Source organism: Filicampus tigris, chromosome 9 (genome assembly GCF_054856515.1).
Source record: "Filicampus tigris isolate MCC_2025a chromosome 9, RoL_Ftig_1.0, whole genome shotgun sequence".
NCBI classification, from domain to species: domain Eukaryota; kingdom Metazoa; phylum Chordata; class Actinopteri; order Syngnathiformes; family Syngnathidae; genus Filicampus; species Filicampus tigris.
Window position 1 is genome coordinate 2,830,431 of NC_141225.1, and position 21,604 is coordinate 2,852,034.

The 21,604-nt window shown below is 39.8% G+C and overlaps 1 protein-coding gene across 7 annotated transcripts in view; it reads right to left on the reverse strand.

The window, feature by feature from the left end:
* cadpsa (Ca2+-dependent activator protein for secretion a) overlaps positions 1–21,604 on the reverse strand; it is a 156,404-nt gene that overhangs the window by 77,407 nt on the left and 57,393 nt on the right. For all 7 annotated transcript variants that reach the window (XM_086040117.1, XM_086040116.1, XM_086040113.1 and 4 more), the window contains exons 10-11: positions 15,174–15,282; positions 14,197–14,409 (exon numbers count right to left, since the gene is read on the reverse strand). In XM_086040117.1, the coding sequence (XP_085896243.1) occupies positions 14,197–14,409; positions 15,174–15,282 (322 nt within the window). The remainder of the gene's footprint in view (positions 1–14,196; positions 14,410–15,173; positions 15,283–21,604) is intronic.

The window sequence follows — 21,604 nt, forward strand, 5'->3', positions numbered from 1 at the left end:
TTGAAGTCAATCAGCTTCACCAGTCACAAATGAATATGTGAATATGAATATATTAGGCTAGTTCAGAGGTCGTGGGTTCGATCCCGGCTCCGGCCTCCCTGTGTGGAGTTTGCATGTTCTCCCCGTGCCTGCGTGGGTCTTCTCCGGGTACTCCGGTTTCCTCCCACATTCCAAAAACATGCATGGTAAGTTGATTGGACTCTCTAAATTGCCCCTAGGTGTGATTGTGACTGCGGATGTTTGCCTCTGTGTGCCCTGCGATTGGCTGGCAACCAATTCAGGGTGTCCCCCGCCTACTGCCCAAAGACAGCTGGGAAAGGCTCCAGCACGCCCCGCGACACTTGTGAGGATAAGCGGTATCGATAATGGATGGATGGATGGACATATTAGGCTGAGTTAGCAACTTGTCGCTAATACATTGGTATTAGGTAGACTGTAGCCCGATTCAAGTATAAAATCCCTCAAGGAATAGAAATATGGAAAGCATGATGAGGTGGAGGTGCTGGTGAAGCGTCAAAAGACACCAAGCAGTTATATTTGGTCAGGGAGTGCTGTCTCTTGCCAAAAGGCCAAAATCTGGGCCAAAATTTCCCAGGATGTGTACACAGACTGCCACTGCATTGAAGCAAAAATAGAAAGACTTTATAGACTTCTGTGAAAAACAAAATATACATACATTAGATTACTTTCTGACAATCTGGCTCCTTCATGTGCCCTTGTAGTGCTGTGCAATCATATTACAATATGACTCATATTATTTTGATGTGTGAGTTTGGTATCGGTGTAACGTGGCGACTCCTGCGCCATCCGAGCCGATATGATACTTAAAGCGGAAGTCAATGCAAACATTTTTTTTTCAAGTATATGTTCTATGCAAGCTCACCAGTTGAAACAAGGCATTCTGATAAATATTGCGTTTGTGGAATAAGTGTTGATCCACTCGTTTTTAGCCATCTCCGGGGGCGGCCATTTTGTCTTCTGTCGACTGAAAATGACATCACAACTGCTCCCAATGATCAATCACGGCTCAGATTCAGAAAACAGGTCAGCCGTGATTGGTCGCTGTGAGCAGTTGTGATGTCATTTTCAGTTGACAGAAGACAAAATGGCTGCCCCAAGAGATTGCTAAAAATGTGCATTTTGCTGCTTAATTTATATTCCACAAACGCAATATTAATCAGAATGGCGTGTTTCATCTAGTGGGCATGCTGGGAACATATTCTTGAAAAAAATATGTTTGGATTGACTTCCGCTTTAAGTTGATGGGAGAATGCGCACAGCCAGAAAAGCATGCAGCTGCTTGACTTTTCTCTCTTATGTGCATGTGAGAAGCCTTGGTGATCTGTTTAGTTGCTACTAAAATATTTTTTTTAATATAAAATCTTGTTAACTACAGGCAGATCTATAACTCAAGACTGGCCCTGAAACTGCCTGCTGCACAGTTATCAAAAGATTTGTCAGCTATCGTCCTCTTAGCTGCCGAATGACAGCACACAGGCTGCTAGTCAACAAACAAAACAAAAGATGCTTGAAGCCACATATTTGTGTCCCCTCAAAAATCCCCCCACCCAAAAAAAAAAGACAAAAAAAAAATCTAAAAAATGACATTGTGCCCCTTTGGACTGTAGCTGGTGGCCTGTCAGGTCTGTTTGATGTGAGTGAGAGGGAGTGGAGGCATGCAGGAGGGATGGACAGTAACTTGCTGTGACACCCCCACCCGTCACCCCCGCCCATCTGGACTGGGGAAGGACGGCCCTGACAATGATTGATGGCTACTATTTGTTTATAGATCCAGAGGAGAGGATCCGGGACGTGTCTGCTGTACTACTCGTGGTCAAAAGATTTTTGCATTTTAAATAGGATTACTGTTAAAAAAACAACAAAAAACATACCAACACCAACATTTACCAGTGCCTTAAAATAAACTCACTAAAAATCCCAACCGCTATCATAACCTCTAAGGAACATTCTGGATATTTTGTCAGAAACATTTGCGTCACAGCCAAAACAAACACACACCACCAGAAAGACTCCAAACAACAATAATATTTGTATTATATTTTCATATAATATTTTATGACTGTTTTTATTTCCCTTTTGATTTATCCAATATGATGTCTTGGCACTTAATTTTTAAATATACAATGATGTAGTGATAGTTTACAGAATGACATATCAGGTTGTAGGGTCATTTAGAGAAGCAGAATGGATGAAAAAAATAAAAAAAAGATACAATGTCATTTTGAGAACCTTTATTTTGCAGATCTCAAAATTCAAAACTCAACATTTTACTCAACAATTTGCTCTCAGGTAAGCAAAAGAATCATTTTACAATTATTATTTCCAATTTTAGACTACGGAGACATTGTGTATCAAAACTCCTCAGACTTAAATCTTCATCCTCTTAATATTGTTTACATTAGTCTTGCTATATTTGTCTTGGCGTGACCTTTATTACACATCAAGTTGTTCGTGTCATTGCATGTACAAGGATGTTATTCATTGCACCCATACGTGTGTGAACAGGCAAGCAGTTATTTTGTAATGAACTGATTACTGCTTGGCCTAATTGTGGAGTAGACACATGTATAATGTGTGGCCTGGCACTTTTAGTTTGGTAATTACCAGCTGTGATGAGACTCAGCAGTTGTATTAAACACAACATTCTAACACACCCTTGGCATACTCACACGAGGCAGTCCATGCCATGCTTGCCATGCAAATCTAAAGGCCTATACTTTTGGCTTGTTAGAGCACAACATAACCCCTCCTTTGGCATACTTAGAAAAGGGGGGTTATTGGCCCAGCATGGTCATGCACACGCACATTCGCGTGCAATGTCGGCCAATTTCATGTACTGAAATGTAATTGTTTCTTCGATCGATACAGTAACTGCACCTTGCACAATATAAAGAAACACTGCTACTGAAAATACACATGGGGTCCTATTTTTGTTCCCCGCACAAGTCGAGCGCAAAGTACAGTCTATTTATGTGCATGGGTGGAGTTTTCTTTGTTTTGGTGTTTTGCTTGAGTTTGCATAGGAAGATACAATACAAAACAACTTTATTTATATAGCGCATTTCATAACAGCTAGAGCTGTAACAGTTTACATACAAACAATAAAAAGGCCATAATACAACAAGTGAAATCAATAAATGAACATAAAACACTATACAATAGACACCGGAAAAGAGCTGAAAATTTCAGGTCTGATCAAAAGCCAGAGAATAGAAATGTGTCTTGCCTCATTACTGGGCGTAACGGGGCGTTTGCGCCGTTGTGGAATGAAACGTAACATTTCCTCACGCAATCGAGGTGGCATTACTCATTTGCATTCAAATCTGGGCGATCGCAGCGCACGGCAGCTTGACATTGCGGAAAGAGAAGTCGACTTTGCGTCTGAGTCTGTGCATGACATCAACATACATCTCCTTGTGGATGATGTAATTGGCAATTTAAGACCGCCTTAGGCCCACTACCTGTGCGTCCGCGTGTGAGGCCCTCATCTTCATCCTCACTCCAGTAGATCATTTGAGATAAAAACAGAAATGAAAACAATACAGCAATCTACAATGAAGTGATGGCACACCTGAAGGGGCGGTATAAGTCAAGCAGGGTTAGACTGGTATTGTGGAAGTCATACTGTATGTATTACAGTAGCGGCTGTCAGTTGCCACTTAAGAAACAGTTTGTGCAACAAAATATTACATTAATTTCTTGAGAATAATACGCAGTCATATACTACACTGTATCATGAAAATATCCCGTCAAAAGCAGATCTTTCTTTTTACTCTTGTTTCATACGCTCATCCGATTACCTCCTATTCACGCTCAAACTGAACTACGTATTATCTACACAGTGATTTGGTAGATTGTTAGGGATGTCACAATATCGGTAATATTGTGATATCACGATATCAAAATTGCCGCAATATATCGTCATTGTCATGTTACGATATTAATAGCAGCAAATCTGTTTAAAAGTCCAAGTTGTTTTCCATTTGTGCAGTCCTAGCACCCTCTGTTGGTTAGTTTATTCAGTTTAATTTGATGCCACCTATGTTTAAGACGCACAGTATAATAGCCAGTAGGAGCCCATGACTGGCCAAGCCTATTTCTTTGTGAATGCTGTTGTTAAGTACAAAACAGAATATTGTGGTGGTTTATTTTTTTATATGAGCTTTTTTATTTATATTTTTACAATATTGTTTGATTTTATACAGTATCGTGAGCTTTTTTGATATCGCCAACCTCCCCACAATATCATGATCATTATCGTATCATGAGGTTCATATCGTGATATTATCGTATCATGACATTTGGATATCATGACATCCCTAGTAGATTGGTATTTCTTGTATTAAACACATTCTTTTTTTTGCATAAACACGTTCTCTTACCTTGCTACCAGTTTTGGCTGTCAGCCTTTGTTGAAGCTGTCAACGCTTCCTCTTGCGTAGTCACACGCGATCGTAAAAAAAAAAAAAGAACTGCACCAGAATGTCCTAGATATACGCAAGTGTTTACCAAATGGCGAGAGCATTGTGAAATGGTGATGTGGCGAGAAAGACTTGCTTTGGAAAATACTTCTTGCCATCATGTGTCATTTTGTACAAAATACAACATCAGACATGTTTGCTTTTGTTTATGTTTGTTTCATTGGTCCTCTGTCTGGCCTATTTCCAGCAATGCACTCACGAGGTTGTCACATAATTGTATGAAAATGTGTAACATATTGGAGTGAAAGTAAGCACCTTTCACAACCCTTAGGCACCAATCAACATTCATGCAATGTGACGAATTCTCGTAATTTTGCATATACTCGTGTATAATACGACTCCTCCATTTTGGACGTTTTTTTTTTGTTTTGTTTGTTTTAAGAAAAAAAAAAAATTCTCTTGAGAACTGTGTTATGGGTACCACTATTTCTGTCCTCACAATGGTGTTTTCAAATAACTATTGAACCCCCCCAAAAAAAACAATCCCAATGTTTTTTTTTTCAATTTTCAATACATCATTTGTTTTCGTCCGATTCAAGTTATTTCAGTGACAATTGTGATTTTTTTTTCTTTCATTAAAGACCCCATGCCACAATATAATTTTTTTGTAATCTTTGATGTCTTTTTATCGGGTTTTCAAGATAATTTGGGTTAGAAATATTACACATGCCTGTGACATTTATTAATAGTAAAAAAATCAATATGTAAATGAGCTTTGCTACGATTGGATCGTTGTTCTCCGTAAATTGATATGGAAAAAAACTTTCCTCTGATTGATTAGCTCCCGATATGTGGGCATCTGTGGCCACCGTGTCTCTTCATTGTTTATGTTCTGTTGGAATTCAAAGGGCCGGCCGTAAAATTGTGGATGATGCACTCAGCGCAATGCCCCAGGGTCGCCTCTGGAGGAAATTTTTTCCTCCTTCTTTTATTTTTCTCTACATCTCCCACCATGGTGATGCTGCGTGACCTGGCGGCCGCCCTGTGTGAGGTGGACTGATCAGTACGAAGCCACAGTCCCCGGCTGGTTCTCGGTTGTACCTTACACAAGATGGGGGGGGGGGGGGGCATTGTTGCTGTCAGTCATTTCTTAGTTGAGTCGACGTGGAGCAACCACAAAGTGCGCATGTACTTGAATAATGAGTTACAAATCTACATCCCATAGGCGTCTAATTCAAACCCACTAGTTTTGCGTGCAAACGACAAACCTCATAGATGTCAAACTTAAACCAAGTCACAGATTTATGTTGACCTCGTATGTTACGCATAAAACACCCTCACCCCAGCACCACCTGTATAACAGCCTACGTAGTGCAACTTGCTGTTCAAATGAAGCTCAAATATAACTGATTGAATGTCTTAACATCTTTGAGCAAAAATGTCCAAATATAAACAGTTTGGATATTAAGATACCATTTTGGTACATGTTAAATTCTCAAGTATTGTTATAAACATGGAGAATCCTAATGTGATTTAAAACAAAACAAAACTGACTTGTGTTCCTCTCATATAAAATGCATCAGAGGATGGATGTCTATGAATCCACAGGAACCAAATGTGATATGATGTATGAATGATCTATTGCAGGGTCAAACTATTATTATAATGCATGAAAACAAAGAGCAATGCTATTCTGCCTTAACTTTTAGAATACAACAGGTATGACGATGCAAGACATAGCACTTGACACCATAATCAAAAAAGTTTTAGCACCCCATTGGAGTTTTAACTGCTTTGAATTTGATCCCACTTCTCACTTCACCTCATCTGTTTTATCCTCCTCCTCGATTTTTTTCCCACTCTTATCACTCACTCTCTCAACACAGTAAGTGCCACAAAAAGCCACTAACTAACAAAGAAAACACAAAACACATGGCTTTTGAAGATTGTTGAACTGAGGTGTGTACGATGCTACTTCCTGCACAAGAGTGCCTTGGTCTTAGTTTTGAGAGGAGCCACAGCATCCAGGACATTTGAGATTTTCCAGGAAAATGTATCCAAAAGTTCATCAACAGTCTCTGCATTCACAGATGTTGAGGCAGCCATAATTTTCATAAACATATCACTTGTGTTCTCGTTTATATATCTTTTCTTAGGCGACACAAAGGTTGACTGAACTTTTGGGATTATTTGTACTTCAAAGAACACACAGAAATGATCTGAAATAGCCAGATCTTGAACATCAGTTGATGAGATGTCAACACCTTTCGAGATCATGAGATCAAGAACGTGACCTTAAGTATGTGTTGGACTTTTCATATGTTGTGAGAGACCAAAGGTATCATCCATCCATCCATCCATTATCTATACCGCTTCTCCTCACAAGGGTCGCGGGGCGTGCTGGAGCCTATCCCAGCTGTCTTCGGGCAGTAGGCGGGGGACACCCTGAATTGGTTGCCAGCCAATCGCAGGGCACACAGAGACAAACATCCGCACTCACAATCACACCTAGGGGCAATTTAGAGAGTCCAATCAACTTACAATGCATGTTTTTGGAATGTGGGAGGAAACCGGAGTACCCGGAGGAAACCCACGCAGGCACGGGGAGAACATGCAAACTCCACACAGGGAGGCCGGAGCCGGGATCGAACCCACGACCTCTGAACTGTGAGGCGGACGTGCTAACCAGTCGACCACCGTGCCGCCCCTGTTTAATCATTAATTATTTAATTATATTATTTTTGTATTATTATTGTAAACCACTGTTGATATATATGCAACACTGGGGAAGGATATTTATAAGTTCTTTGAACTTCAACCTACTCCTTTTGAGATTCAATTGTAATTTTATTTTGAAACTTGTAAATTTTGTTTTAAACATGATGCTCAAATAAAGAGACAAAAAAAGTGTACAACACTGACATGAATGACGAATTAGAGAGATTTTTACGCTCTAGAGATGTCCCATAGTCCCAGACAAGGACATAGTTCGCATGCAAAGGGATAAGGTATAAAATTGCAATCTACCTCAGTCAGTGAATCAGTCCCGTGGCGTAATCCATGGTATTACATGTGTTGATGTGTCCTCACGATAATGTCAGCACGGCCTGCTAATTAGCACAAGACATCAAGTAGCAACGAGACTAGAAGCAAGATGCCTCCCGTCTCCACAGAAGAAAACCACAAACTCTTTCAGAAGATGGCAGTGCCGGAGGCAAAAATGCATCGCCTCGAAGTATTTGTGGAGGTGATTGGAAAATCAGGCAATGATATCACGCACCGAGTGTCTCCAAACAGTGGACATGAGCATGCTAACAGACAGCTAGCTCTATCCACCAGCCTTCCATGGAATTTGCAGGGAACAAAGTAAAAAATGAGGAGTTGTCACCCAACAGCCAGATCTGACCGCGAACAAATTGGTCTCATCCAAGAGGTCGCATCAACACCAAGAAATCAGTCTTGGACTTTGGCACCGGCAAGAAAAAGGAAACCATCTTACAGACAAAGAAAACAAAACACGGGCATCGAACTGAGAAACAGGTTTGCCCTACTGTCATCTGACCAGCAAGCTTAGGTGAATCACAGCACCAATGAAAGGTATGCAAGTGGACCCTCTCACCATGAGAGATCAGCTACTGGGCCACAAACACTGATAATAGGCAACAAAGCCTTATTTGGTGTCAAACGACTATGCAGCAGAAAGCACACAAGGGTTCTGTGTTTTGATTTTTCCTCATCAGCCCAAACGTCTGGGCCATATTCACCGCTGGATTCAACCCAAACCTTGAAGCCATCTACACACTGCCAAACACCACCACTGGATTCACCCCTGGACAGTACATCACCCCCGAACGACTCAGCCCTGACGACACAAAACCCGTTGTCTATGAACGACTCCCTCCCAGATTTCACCGACAAGATGAACAAGCTTGTCAATATTGGAATTCAACTGACACCACTTCCATCCCCCATGTTCACACCTCTTACTCCTGATCACCATTCGCCTATACCAACCCCAAGACTCACCAAACAGCTATCTACTAAACAGCTGACTCCAACAAGACTCAGCAAACCGCCACCTACCTGCCGATCTCCCTCCTTGCTCATGATGAAACTTCACTCAAGTCCGGTCTGGTCCAGACTGCATATGCGCTACACACAATGCTTGTCTCCAGAATAGGTCAGGCCCAATGAAACTAGCGAAACTTGTGGTATAGCTGTGATTACAAGTGACAGAAAGTCACCTAAAGAACAGAGAAGAAATAAGTCTAGATCTTCTTACCTAGTTAGGATATCTCTGAGCAAGCCAGTGTCTCCCATTATCACTGCAAGATTTGCTCTATTTAATATTAGATCACTAGTTAACAAAGCACTATTGATTAATGACATAATTATATCTTATGATCTTAACTTAATTCTCCTCAGCGAAACATGGCTAACAGAAGGTTGCCAAAACACTATTATGAATGAGGCAACACCAATAAATTTTAGTTTCCTGAACAAATATCGCACTGGCAAAAAAGGCGATGGAGTTGCTGCCATTTTTAAATCATCATTTCAGTGTAAATAAATTGGATTGGGTGATTTTAACTCATTTGAATATCTCAGTTTTTTAGTGAAAGGTGATCCAAAAATTATTGTTGTAATAATTTATAGACCTCCAAAACAAAAAGGCAAGTTTATGGAGGAATTTGAAGAAATCCTGTCAGTAATCTGTACGGACTATGACTACCTGGTCATAGCTGCTGACTTTAACATTCATGTTGACAACAATTTGGATAAAAATACAAAATAACTTTATACTATACTTGATACCTTTGGTCAGAGGTCGTGGGTTTGATCCCGGCCCCGGCCTCCCTGTGTGGAGTTTGCATGTTCTCCCCGTGCCAGCATGGGTTTTCTCCGGGTACTCCGGTTTCCTCCCACATTCCAAAAACATGCATGGTAAGTTGATTGGACTCTCTAAATTGCCCCTAGGTGAGTGTGGTTGTTTGTCTCTGTGTGCCCTGCGATTGGCTGGCAACCAATTCACGCAACCAATTCAGGGTGTCCCCCGCCTACTGCCCGAAGACAGCTGGGATAGGCTCCAGCACGCCCCGCGACCCTTGTGAGGAGAAGCGGTACAGATAATGGATGGATGGATGGATGACACCTTTGGTCTCTCACAACATATGAAAAGTCCAACACATACTTAAGGTCACGTTCTTGATCTCATGATCTCGAAAGGTGTTGACATCTCATCAACTGATGTTCAAGATCTGGCTATTTCAGATCATTTCTGTGTGTTCTTTGAAGTACAAATAATCCCAAAAGTTCAGTCAACCTTTGTGTCTACTAAGAAAAGATATATAAACGAGAACACAAGTGATATGTTTATGAAAATTATGGCTGCCTCAACATCTGTGAGTGCAGAGACTGTTGATGAACTTTTGGATAAATTTACCTGGAAAATCTCAAATGTCCTGGATGCTGTGTCTCCTCTCAAAACTAAGACCATTTCATGGCGACCTAAAACACCTTGGAGGTGCACTATGAATGTAATGACTTTGAAATCAAAGTGCATGAAAGCGGAGTGTAAGTGGAGAAAAACTAAACTTCAAGTTCACTTTGACCTGAACAGACAATATCTTTGTAATTTTAACAAAGAGTTGGTCATAGCTAGGCACCAACACTTTTCTGAAATCATTTGTAAGAACCTAAACAATACACACACTCTATTTGCTGTGGTCGACAAATCTCCCAAATCAAATAGCGCCAGAACTCCTCTCAACAGATAAATGCAATGAATTTGCCTGCTTCTTTAGTGATAAAGTACAATCCATCAGGTCAAACATAATTACAAACCAGCCAAATTCCAAAATGATGCAGCACTTAAAATCACAGAGGAATAATTTGGTTACCATGACAGAATTTGATACAGTGGATCAAAAAACTATAACAGATTTGGTTCATCAGCTGAAACCATCAACTAGTTGCCCATTACCGTCTGACTTTTTCAAAACTATTGTGAATCCTGTTCTAACTGAATTGCAGCAAATAATCAACTGCTCATTTCAGTCAGGCAAGTTTCCTAAACCCCTGAAAGTAACTGAAGTCAAGCCCCTTCTAAAAAAGACAACGCTGGATGACTCTCGTTAGTAAATTATAGACCCATCTCAAACCTTCCCTTCTTATCAAGATTGTTGAAAAAGTGGTTATTAATCAACTCAACAAATTCTTGAACTCGAACTGACTTTTTGATCAATTCCAATCAGGATTCCGACATCATCACAGTATAGAAACAGCTCTTATCAAAGTAGTAAATGACATAAGATTGAACACTGACGCAGGGAAGGTGTCGGTGCTAGTCTTATTGGATCTCAGTGCAGCATTTGATACAATTGATCATAACATACTGTTGAACAGGTTAGAAACCTGGATGGGATTACATGGAACAGTCCTAAAATGGTTTAGGTCTTACTTAGAGGAAAGAAGTTACTTTGTGACCATTGGAAGTTTTGAATCAGATCGGAGAGCCTTGACATGTGGGTTCCTCAAGGGTCAGTCCTTGGGCCCCTTCTGTTCAGTTTGTATATGTTACCTTTGGGTCAAATGCTTCAGAACACCAATGTTGCCTATCACAATTATGCAGATGGCACACAGCTATATATATATCAATGTCCCCAAATGACACCAGTTCAATCAGGGTATTGTGTCACTGCCTAGAGCAAGTTAACAACTGGATGAACCAAAATTTCCTTCAGCTAAACCAAAACAAAACAGAAGTAATTGTAATTGCCAAAAGGCAATAAAGAAAAGAGGGTTGCTGTTAGAAAACACCTGGAGTTACTGTCTTTAGAAACCAAAGACCAAGTCCGAAATCTTGGGGTACTGATAGACTCAGACCTGACTTTCAGCAATCATAAACAATCAATCACTAAATCAGCCTTTTATCAGCTGAAAAATATATCCAGACTGAAGGGTTGCATGCTGCAAGCAGACCAGGAAAACTTATTCATACTTTCATCTCCAGCAAACTTGATTATCGTAACGGTCTTCTTACTGGTCTCCCTCAAAAGAGCATCAAACAGCTGCAGCTCTTCAGAACGCTGCAGCTCGGGTTTTTACCAGAACAAAGAGATCGGAATATATTACCCCATTCCTAAAGGTTTTATACTGGCTCCCAATTAAGTGTAGAATAGATTTTAAAATTTTGCTACTGGTCTATAAATCACTGAATGGTTTGGGACCTGTATACATGAATGAAATAAATAAACCCTGTGGGGCTCTGAGATCTGCAGACTTGGGTCAAATAGTGGAACAGACAGTTCAAGGTAAACATGGTGAAGCTGCATTTAGCTATTACATTGTACGCAAATGGAATACGATGCCAAGAGACGTGAAGTCAGCCCTGAGTGTAGATGCTTTTAAATCCAGATTAAAAACTTTTCTTTTTTCTCATACCTTTGATTAAGGTCCTCTAGTCAATTTTAAGACTTTTTTTTTTTTAATTCTTTTATATATTTTAGAAACCCAGTTTTATTCCTTTATTAGATATCTTGTTCCTCATAACTCAGTGATTTCATAGTTTTTTCCCCTCTGCTTGGCCTAAAAATGTGACTTACTGTCAACCACATTTTATTCCTTGATTTTTTTATTTTTTTTTTGTGTTTCGTAAAGTTATCCTTATATCACTTCAGTGTTGTGTCATGTTTGCAATCTGCTTTTTTTTCCTAAAAATTTGAACAACTGAATGAACGTCAGAGTCTCAGACTGGTGATTCTATAAATTTTACCAGGGGTTGGAAATGTAAGGGAACACAGACAAATATGTTCACTTTTACTTTTGACTGTGCATGAGCTGTATTCAAGGAGCATCGACAGAATAGGGCATTTCAAACTCAGCCAAAAACCCCCATTAATGAATTAAACCTACCAACAACGACACCATGATTTCATGAGATTGCATTAAAACAATACTATGATTGCTTTGGCCTGAACACATAAAAACCTCATTCGGTCAATAATAGAGTACAATTTTGACTTTTTTTTAAAACATCTGTGACTAGGGAAACTTGCAAATGCCAAACGGTTACAATATGTACATTTTGAGATGTGAATGATGCTTGATGGAGGGTTTAACTCCAAAGTTTTGTGACTTTAAAGGCAATTCTTTATGATAATTTTGGCACAATTCTGTATTGTGTAACCTCATTGAGCCATCGTAATAATAATAATTTCAAAAATGTGAATCTAGTCAATTTTATTTGGTATAATTGTTCCATTTCTTGCCTAACCCTGAACTGGTAGAGGAAACAGTCTTTGTTCAATTTATGAATACATTACACTAGTCAACAGAGAATTTTAATCAAAGATGTCTTTATGTCTCCCTAGAAGTATTTTTGATTTTAAAAAGATCTTTATTTTTTTCCAGCACATCAGGTTTTTGATATGTGTTGTTTTTTTGTTTACTTGTACCATGCAATTGTAATTTTTAGCTATGATGTTTAAGGAAAAAAATCCACCTGTTGCTGAACCTCACCATTAATTCGTAAATATTACTATATTGCATATTATAGTATTGTTATTACCAGAGCTGGGCATTCTGCCCATGTGACGGACCGGTCCGTCTATGCGCCTATGATGGACGCCCATTATGTAGGCGATAAATGATAGACGGGAAACTTAAAAAAATAGATGGGCTAAGCATTGTCGGAAGCCCATTGTTTCCATCTATGTAAACGTCTATCGTCTATTTTCATGGTGAGGCTTCATTGACCGCGGCGAGACTTTCGTTTCCCATCGGCCATGGCTTTTTGAAATCTTTTGTGTCTTAAAAAAAAAATGCATTTAGTCCGGCCGCGGTGAGTCTTTCATTTCAAATATTGCTCAGCGGGGGCTGGTAGTGGAAGTTGGTCAAAGTTGGTAGACGGAAACGCTAACGGAAACCTGTTTAAAATGATAGGCGGACTGGCCTATAGGTGATTACTATTTGGTCCGGCCAGACAAAAAGGAGGATAAACGGACAGGCAATAAACGGGCCAGGAATTTTTTGTAAAATGCTCAGTTCTGCGGATTACATTATTAAGAAGTACTATGAAACTTGATGTGCTAGAGAAAGATTATATATAGTAGATTAGAAATTAGAGAATGACATTCATCTAAAAAAAAGTTTACTTGCATCTCTGATAATTATAGTAAAATAATAATTTAGTAAAAGAAAATGTTGGCCAGTGTTATTGATTTAAAAGTAAAATAATTTATGGATTCCTGTAAAATAATAAAGGAATCTGTAACCTCTGTAAGTGTCATTGAAGACACAATGTTTGCACAAGGAGAGAAGAACTTGGCAACAACAAGAGAAAGGAGAAAAGAGGCTGGAAAGCACTTACCGTTCAATCCAGCTACAAGATAGCGGGGTCAAGGTTAAAAAGAGGGAAAAAGGAAGAGGGAACAAACAGAGAAACATAAAGACACATAGCAAAGCCACCAACACTAGAATGTGCAGCAAATTTACAATAGGGAGCAAAGCAGAGAGGAAACAGCAGAAAGCATTGTCAGACGATGTATTAGACTGAACAAAATGTGGAAAGAAAAGATCATCATACAGGAAATTTGGTTTGGATGTAGTTTTCCTGATTTACTGGTAAGGACGGAACATCCAATAGTCATATTCTAAGTCTTTTCAATCAATTTCAGGATGGGTGTGTGTTTTATTTGTTTTTGCAATAATGATCATTTGAGAAGTGACAATTTGAGAGTGAAGAAGCACTTACAGAATTGAGATATTGGTGCATCAAGCTGTGGCGCTGTGCCCCCTCGAGAGTTTAATTTCTGGACTTGAGTAGGAGGGACTGGCTTGTGGGACTGGCCAGTGGCCCGGTACATGGCCTGCACCCATAGAATCCGGTCCTGCTCGTCATCACTGGCAAATATTACAGTGTCGCCCTCTTTCACAGCATTAAAGAACGTCCGACCACCATCCAGGCCTGGAGGATGAATATATTCCTGATCAAGTGTTCAAGTATCAAAGTATGAAGCACAGTACAAGCTAACAAAAACATTGGAAACATGCTGCCCACAAAACATAGCTTAATATACACAACATTCATATGAAGATTGAGCAGTGGCGAGAAAAACAGAGTGAAGGCCCACGTCAGTTTTTGGAGCCCCAGAAAATGATGCTCAGGGCCTCTGTCCCATTGGCGCCACCCTCAGCACGCTCCGGGATTTGAGCTCATGTAGTTTTAACTTAAAACAATTTCAAAATCTTTAGTCTTAGACTGTAGATTGTTACACAGAGTTAAACCTTATTGCCAAAGCAATCCTGGATCGCCCGTTTTAGTGGTCTATATAATACTGGATGACCTATTTTCCGTCACTACTGTACTAACCATGCATGTGGTAGCACAGCGGCCCATTTAAGTGTAGCTATTATAGTTTAAATTTGTGGTAACGGTGTGAAAGTCAACAGTCTTGTCTCCTGCTTGTGGTCGACACCAGTGGTTCCCAACCACCGTTCCGCAGCCCATTTGGTACTAGGCCGCACAGAGGGACAGACGAAATAAAAATACATTTTCAGCCTTCCTAGACATGTAGCCAGCAGACCAAAGCAGTAATCATTTGTGTAATCTTTTGCTCATGCACACTTGCAAGTAGCAATGATAATAATTGTCATATTTGTAGTCGTAGATTTCATCATGTCAGCAACCAAAGTAACGGATGTCAATTTTTTTGTGTAACTGTGTGTCACCTGGCTGGGGGTCAGTGTAGTCCACAGTGTAGCCATCCAGTTGGAGCAGCTCCACAGGCTCTGCCTTTTTTTCTCGGTAGCTGCACATGGCAAATGTGTACTGACTGACCTGTATGAAGCCAAGAAACGGTTTGCGAATGAGCTCAGATGTGTCAACTTATAGCATGAGAAAGAAAAATAGTTTACAAATGAAAATGGGGATTTTCTAATATCACACTTTATATTCCAGTACTGTACTTTCCAGACACAATCTTTAAACAATAAAAATAGCAATACTGTACTTAGATACTTCTGACCAAATTGGTAATAATGGGAAAGAGTTGTAACAAAAGTTCTAACTAACCACCTTGGGCAAATGTCTCCCATGCTGAAACAGCAAAGTCATATTTTCAAAAGTTGTTTATTTAAAATTTTTAGCAGCCATGGTAAAAGCTATCCTGAATGACAGAGCAAACGGTAATGGCCAACTGAAATACACTTTTGCATAACAGGAAAGAAAAACGCAGGTTCATAAAAATTATGTGATTTGCAAAATTTACCTGTTTTGCCATTCCACCTCTGCGGCTACAAGTGCATAAATGATGCTAACTACTTATTAAACCCACTACACTTTTGTTTCTATACAATCATAATAACAACGTGCAATAGTTTAGACACATTCACCTCAGTAATTACACCATTTATGTTGCTGTTTGCTATTATATGAAAAATGGCTGCCTTATCCTGACACTGCAGCTCAGAGATCCCTCTGGTGTATTGTAACAACATCATGAGGCTCTCTCCAGCGGCATTAACGGTAAAAATAGGATGAGTAACGAAGCATTTGTAAAAGATTTGTCACCAAGAACCAAAAAAAAGGAACTCTGAAGACCCTATTAAATGCACTATTTTGATCGCCAGGCATCCGTGCGCTCGGCGTAAAGACACAGAAACAGACACATCGTGGGTGCAATGCTGTCTCCCAAGTCACATCATCCGCAAGGGGGGGTCTTGCAGTATACCTGTATAAATGGCACTTAGCGCATATCAATGTCATGAACAGACCCCAGCGAGTCTATTTCTCTTTCAGCAATGTCAAACATGGCGTGCGCTGCGACCACCCTGATTTAAATGCAAATGTGTGATGTCGCTATGATTGACTGGGACTCATCTACGTTCCATCCCACAATGAGGCACAACGGCGCAAACCCCCCGTTAAGCCCAATTCTACCTGTGCAAAGTCTAGCCAAATACCAGAGACTTGCACTGGGAACAAAAGTAGGTCCCTTTAGATCAGGGGTGTCGAAGTCAAATGGACGGAGTGACGAATAAAAAAAATTGCGACAAGCCGAGGGCCGGACTGATAAAATGTTCATTGAAATGTTTTAAATGTCCAGATTGGAACTGGTCCTTCGCGCCTGCTGATGATGTCATGCTTTATATTTCTGTAATATATTTCTTTGCCTCTATGTTTGTCAACCCCCTGGCTGTTGTGTTTTTATCTTTGGAGTTACGAAATAAAAAATAAAATAAAGTACATTACTGCTACTTTTGCGAGGCAGCTCTTACATCACTTTCGTTTACGTTTCTCCTGCCAAACTGGAAACAATTTTCTGGTTGACTCGGGCTGCAAGATTGTTTGAACTGTACATAATTTGAAGAAAACGGTGAGGATCATATGACTGGTATGATGTCTCCAACTGACTCTATTTTAGAGTGGGATGGTATGAATGTGTGTGCCCGTCAGAAAACACAGGCCCGTATTCCACTTGACACGTCTATTTATTGTGGTCTGCAACAACACAGACAAAGAATAACCTAGCAACATCATTCAATGCATATCCATTTGTTAACAATATGCCTAAACATTACAATTCACTGTATTAAGCAATTAAACAGCCAAACAATACATACAATACATATTCACACGTTTCATCACTAGAATAGTTAGCATACTAGCTGAAATAACTAACTGGTGTTCATCAACGTGGCATCACTCACGAGAACACATCTAGGCTATTATGTACAGCAGTAAAAAAATAAAATAATAATAATATGTACAGCAGTTACCTGACACGAACCTGACTTATTAAACTCACCTTTTAACATTTACACACAACAACAAACGTGGTGAAACACGGGCAATCTGCAAATACTGAGTTTGCTGGCACGAACAAACTACAAGCTGTGTCGAAGGGAGAAAAAAAAGAAAAGAAATGTCACTCGCTATCAACACTTAGCGCTCGAGGAGCATTCAATGCCTGCTCACAGTGTGGTACATCTCCGTACTACATTGAAACTCAATGAATTATTCAAATGCAAACAATTACTAATAATAAACCAACGTGAGATTTCTAACATGAAGTATTTCTTAATAAAGTGTGCTTTACTCCAAATAACTTTTCACCACAATCCTATTCTGAAAGCCACGAAAAGTGACATGAAGTCTTCAGTCGGCACGTAGACAACAGAAGGACAATCCTCGCAAAAGTAGCGGTAATGTTCGTTATAACAACAGCCAGGGGGTGGCAAACATAGATGCAAGATGTTATCTGTGTTGTGGTCGTATTTTGTGTCTTGCCAAGTTGTTTTGTTTCCGAGGTTATTGAATGCATCGTGCGGCTCGCTGGATGGGAGGGCATGCGAGCGAGAGTAGTGGAGGACGAACAGGAGAGCCGTTGCTCTTTTTTGACTGAACAGTTGTCGTACTGTATTGGCGTCGGCTGCGGCCCTTATTAGCCGGTTGGACTAATAAAAACGTGATAATTAAACTACGTCTGTGTTCTTGAAAGACGCTACAGTATATTTTAAAGCGTGATGTCATCGGCACGCATGAAGCACCCGATCGCATCTGCTACCCACACCGGCTTGCTGCGGGCCGGATCTAATAATAAATCAATATCATTGCAGGGGCCGTAGAAAACCTTCTCGCGGGCCGCATGTGGCCCGCGGGCCTTGACTTTGACAAATGTGTTTTAGATGCATTTGCGGTAGTTTTCATGGAAAGTATACTAAGCAATAGGAGAAAATCCCCGTATATACATAGATGGAATTAGTTTCTTCAATAAACACGTTGCAAATCAGGAAACTTAATTTGGGTAACGGTAAAGACATTCTGGCAATAAAGGTTCGAAAAATACTACTTAAATGGGAAATCAACCCAAACATTTTTTTCAAGGATATGTTCTTTTCAAGCCCACTAGTTGAAACAACGCATGCTGATAAATATTGCGTTTTTGGAATATGACTTAACTGCTCAGGGTTCAGGTAATGACCAATCGCGGCTGACCTGTTTTCTGAAGCTGATGCGTTATTGGTCGTTACCTGAGCAGTTGTGATGTCATTTTCAGTCGACAGAAGTGACAAAATGGCCACCCACAGAGATGACTAAAAAGGGGTGGATTAACTCTTATTCCACAAATGCAATATTTATCAGCATGCCTTGTTTCAACTAGTGGGCTTGCAAAGAACATATTCTTGAAAAAAAATATGTTTGGGTTGACTTCCGCTTTGAGAAGAATAATTTTTTCTTAGAAACAATTATTACGTTGGAATAACAACTACCAATAATTCAAATACTCATATGAGTAAAATTAATTGATTTTCAAAAGGAAATTCTGTTGCTTATGACTCTACCATTATTGATCAGATTATATGAAAATGACCCATATACATAAAAAATATTTTTTCAAAAGGCCAGTATCGACTGATACATTGGTTTTACTTTGAAATCTAACGTGACAGCCACCGTCTATGCCAGTAACAGGAAGTGTAGTGACACTCTGCTGCTACAGTTGCTGCCAGTCATACCAGCCTGTCGTCACAAATCAACAGGCCTGGCCAATCAGCCACTGTCGCCACCTCTGTTGCTGCAAGTGGCAGCTCTCACTCTAACCGCAGCTGCATTCTGTGTGTGTGTGTGTATGTGTGCCAAATGAGATTCCAAACGACAACACTGATGAGACCTAGGGCAAAGTAAAGGATGGAGGGACTCTAAAGCAGTTCCCTGGCCTTTAGGAAACCACAGAGGCAAATCTGAGACTAAATGACAGCCCCCACCCGCCACCCCAAAACACCATTCCTTTCTACCACTGCCTTTCTCTGCATGGTTCTCCCTCCACTGAACTCCTCATCTGTCACCCAACACAGGCAAAAGGCAGACATGATTGCCAAATGCACGTCAGGTATGTTCAGTATTTGTATGTAGAAACAAACTTCAGCACAAAAAATCTAAAATGCAGGCGGCACTAAAAAAAATGATGTCGGATACTGTTTAAATACACATACATAAATATACAAGAAATAAGAGGACACAAGCTTTTCAAGCATATTCAAGCACCCTTAAATTGAATAAGAGCACCCCTAAAATTTGAGAGCTTGTCTGTTATGATTTATTTCTGTCCTTTTTAAATTAAGCATGCTACAAAAGTGTATAACCATACAATAGTTAGTGTAAACAAAATATTTTAACAACAAAATACAGCATCCCCCTAGCCTCCATTTGGTTTGTTCCACCAAATCCCTCCCACGTCTCCCAACTGGGCTGCCTCAGGGTGTGCTTTATGCCACATTTCAATTCTACTATACTGTACACCGTAATGCCGTAAGTACCTGGCTTAAACCACAATATATGGAATAATTCTGAACTTCTTCCACTCAATACCAACACACTATTATCATTACCGTTGCCCATTTTTGCTCCATTTAATCATAGCTCACTATTTATTTGTTTATTTGAATTGGAATGAGAGAAACAAACATCTGTGTCCAGTGCATGTGTTAGTATGAGTGCCAGGGTGCTGCTGACATGCAGTGGAGTGGCATAAAATCTTGGCCCCCATACATAATCCTCCTGAAGGACGGCGGGGTGCTGCTGACGGAATTTACGGATCAAAAACTATAGTTTCTTTTTTTCGAGGGTGGGAGATGTGGGGTGTGGTGCTGACCATTGAAAACAAAAGTGAAGGATGACGCTTCCCAGAGGTCTCTCACATGCGTGGAGCCCTGGGGAAGTCTTTGCATATCTTCCCCCCAGGCCTACGCCCCGGCTGGCAAGCTCACTGACTGTATGCCCATTAACAGTAAATTCTAACTCCTATGAGGACACAGAGAGGGAGGAGCAAAGGGAGGATTTTAAACAGTACTACTGAAAGGATTCACCTATGTCAATTTCTGTCGATTTAATATGACAGTTTATCAAATAAGTCCAAGGTCCATTTTTGGTATTTTTTAATACTCATTACAGGGGGCTGGTTTACTTAAAAAAAGGCATATGGTTAATGTGCATGTATAGGTGCTGCTGTATTAAATGAGTTGTCTCCCATTGTATATTTTTCTATGAAATTGATTAAGTAATTGTGAATATGTCTGAATAGAATCGAATAGAATAGAATAGAAAGCCTTCATTGTCATTGCATGGGCAGATACACCGAACCTGGAGAGCATTATAAAAAGTATACAGTTTGTTTTGTTTTGTGTTTTTTTTTTTTATCAAAATAATATGCCACTAATGATAACATCTCCTTGATGCAAGTTTGTTTGATGTTGTTCATGCATTCATGCAAGGATTTATGTAGAAATTATAAGAAATAATGATATGTTGTATCCTATAATGACATAAAACTGTAAAATCACAGAAAATAGTAAAGTATAGCAAAGTATTTTGATCAATCATAAAACACTTAGATGTGTGTCAGTATTCTGTGGAATGTTCTAAACACTGATTAACGCCTCATTATGATTGAAAAGTGCGTATGAGGGATTTTCAGAAGAAATTCTTTAATGGTTGAATGAAATGGTTAAATGAATAAATATCAAAATACTGTATTTTTAAGCATTCTTAAGCACATGGACATGTGTGCCAGTACATTGAGACCAGCCTCACGCACAGCTTTATTTGTAATCTGTCTGCATGCTTTGAGGAGGGACACTCAGCCCCATGCTGATTAAGAATACTGTAGAAACAAGGAGGCGGAGGAGGTGATGTGAGGACAGCAATAAAATACAACACATAAGGATGGAACCCATAAATTTAGACGATGAATGTCTGAAACACAAAGTTCAGGTCATTGTTACTTTCAATTTTAAAAATGAGGATTTTTGGCTATAGTATTTTTGATTTTATGAATGGAATTTTTTTTTTTTCTCACATCTCACATCAAAGCAGTGGCGGCTGGGGCCTACGATTGGCACTTGCGTTTTACTAGTGTATCTAGTTTTGTCTTCATATTCAACTCAGTGATGTCACTTCAAAATATTTCAAAAACATGGAGCCTGCATGGGCTGCATGGATATGTACAGACGTGGTGGATTTATGGACTTAATCATATATTTCTCAGCTAAAATTATCTAGGATCGTGCAACTCTACTCTCCTATGTGAGTAGAGTCTGCTTCGACTTGCCGTTGCCATTTCTTTTGATTTTTTTTGTTTTTATTAGTCACCTGCACAAAC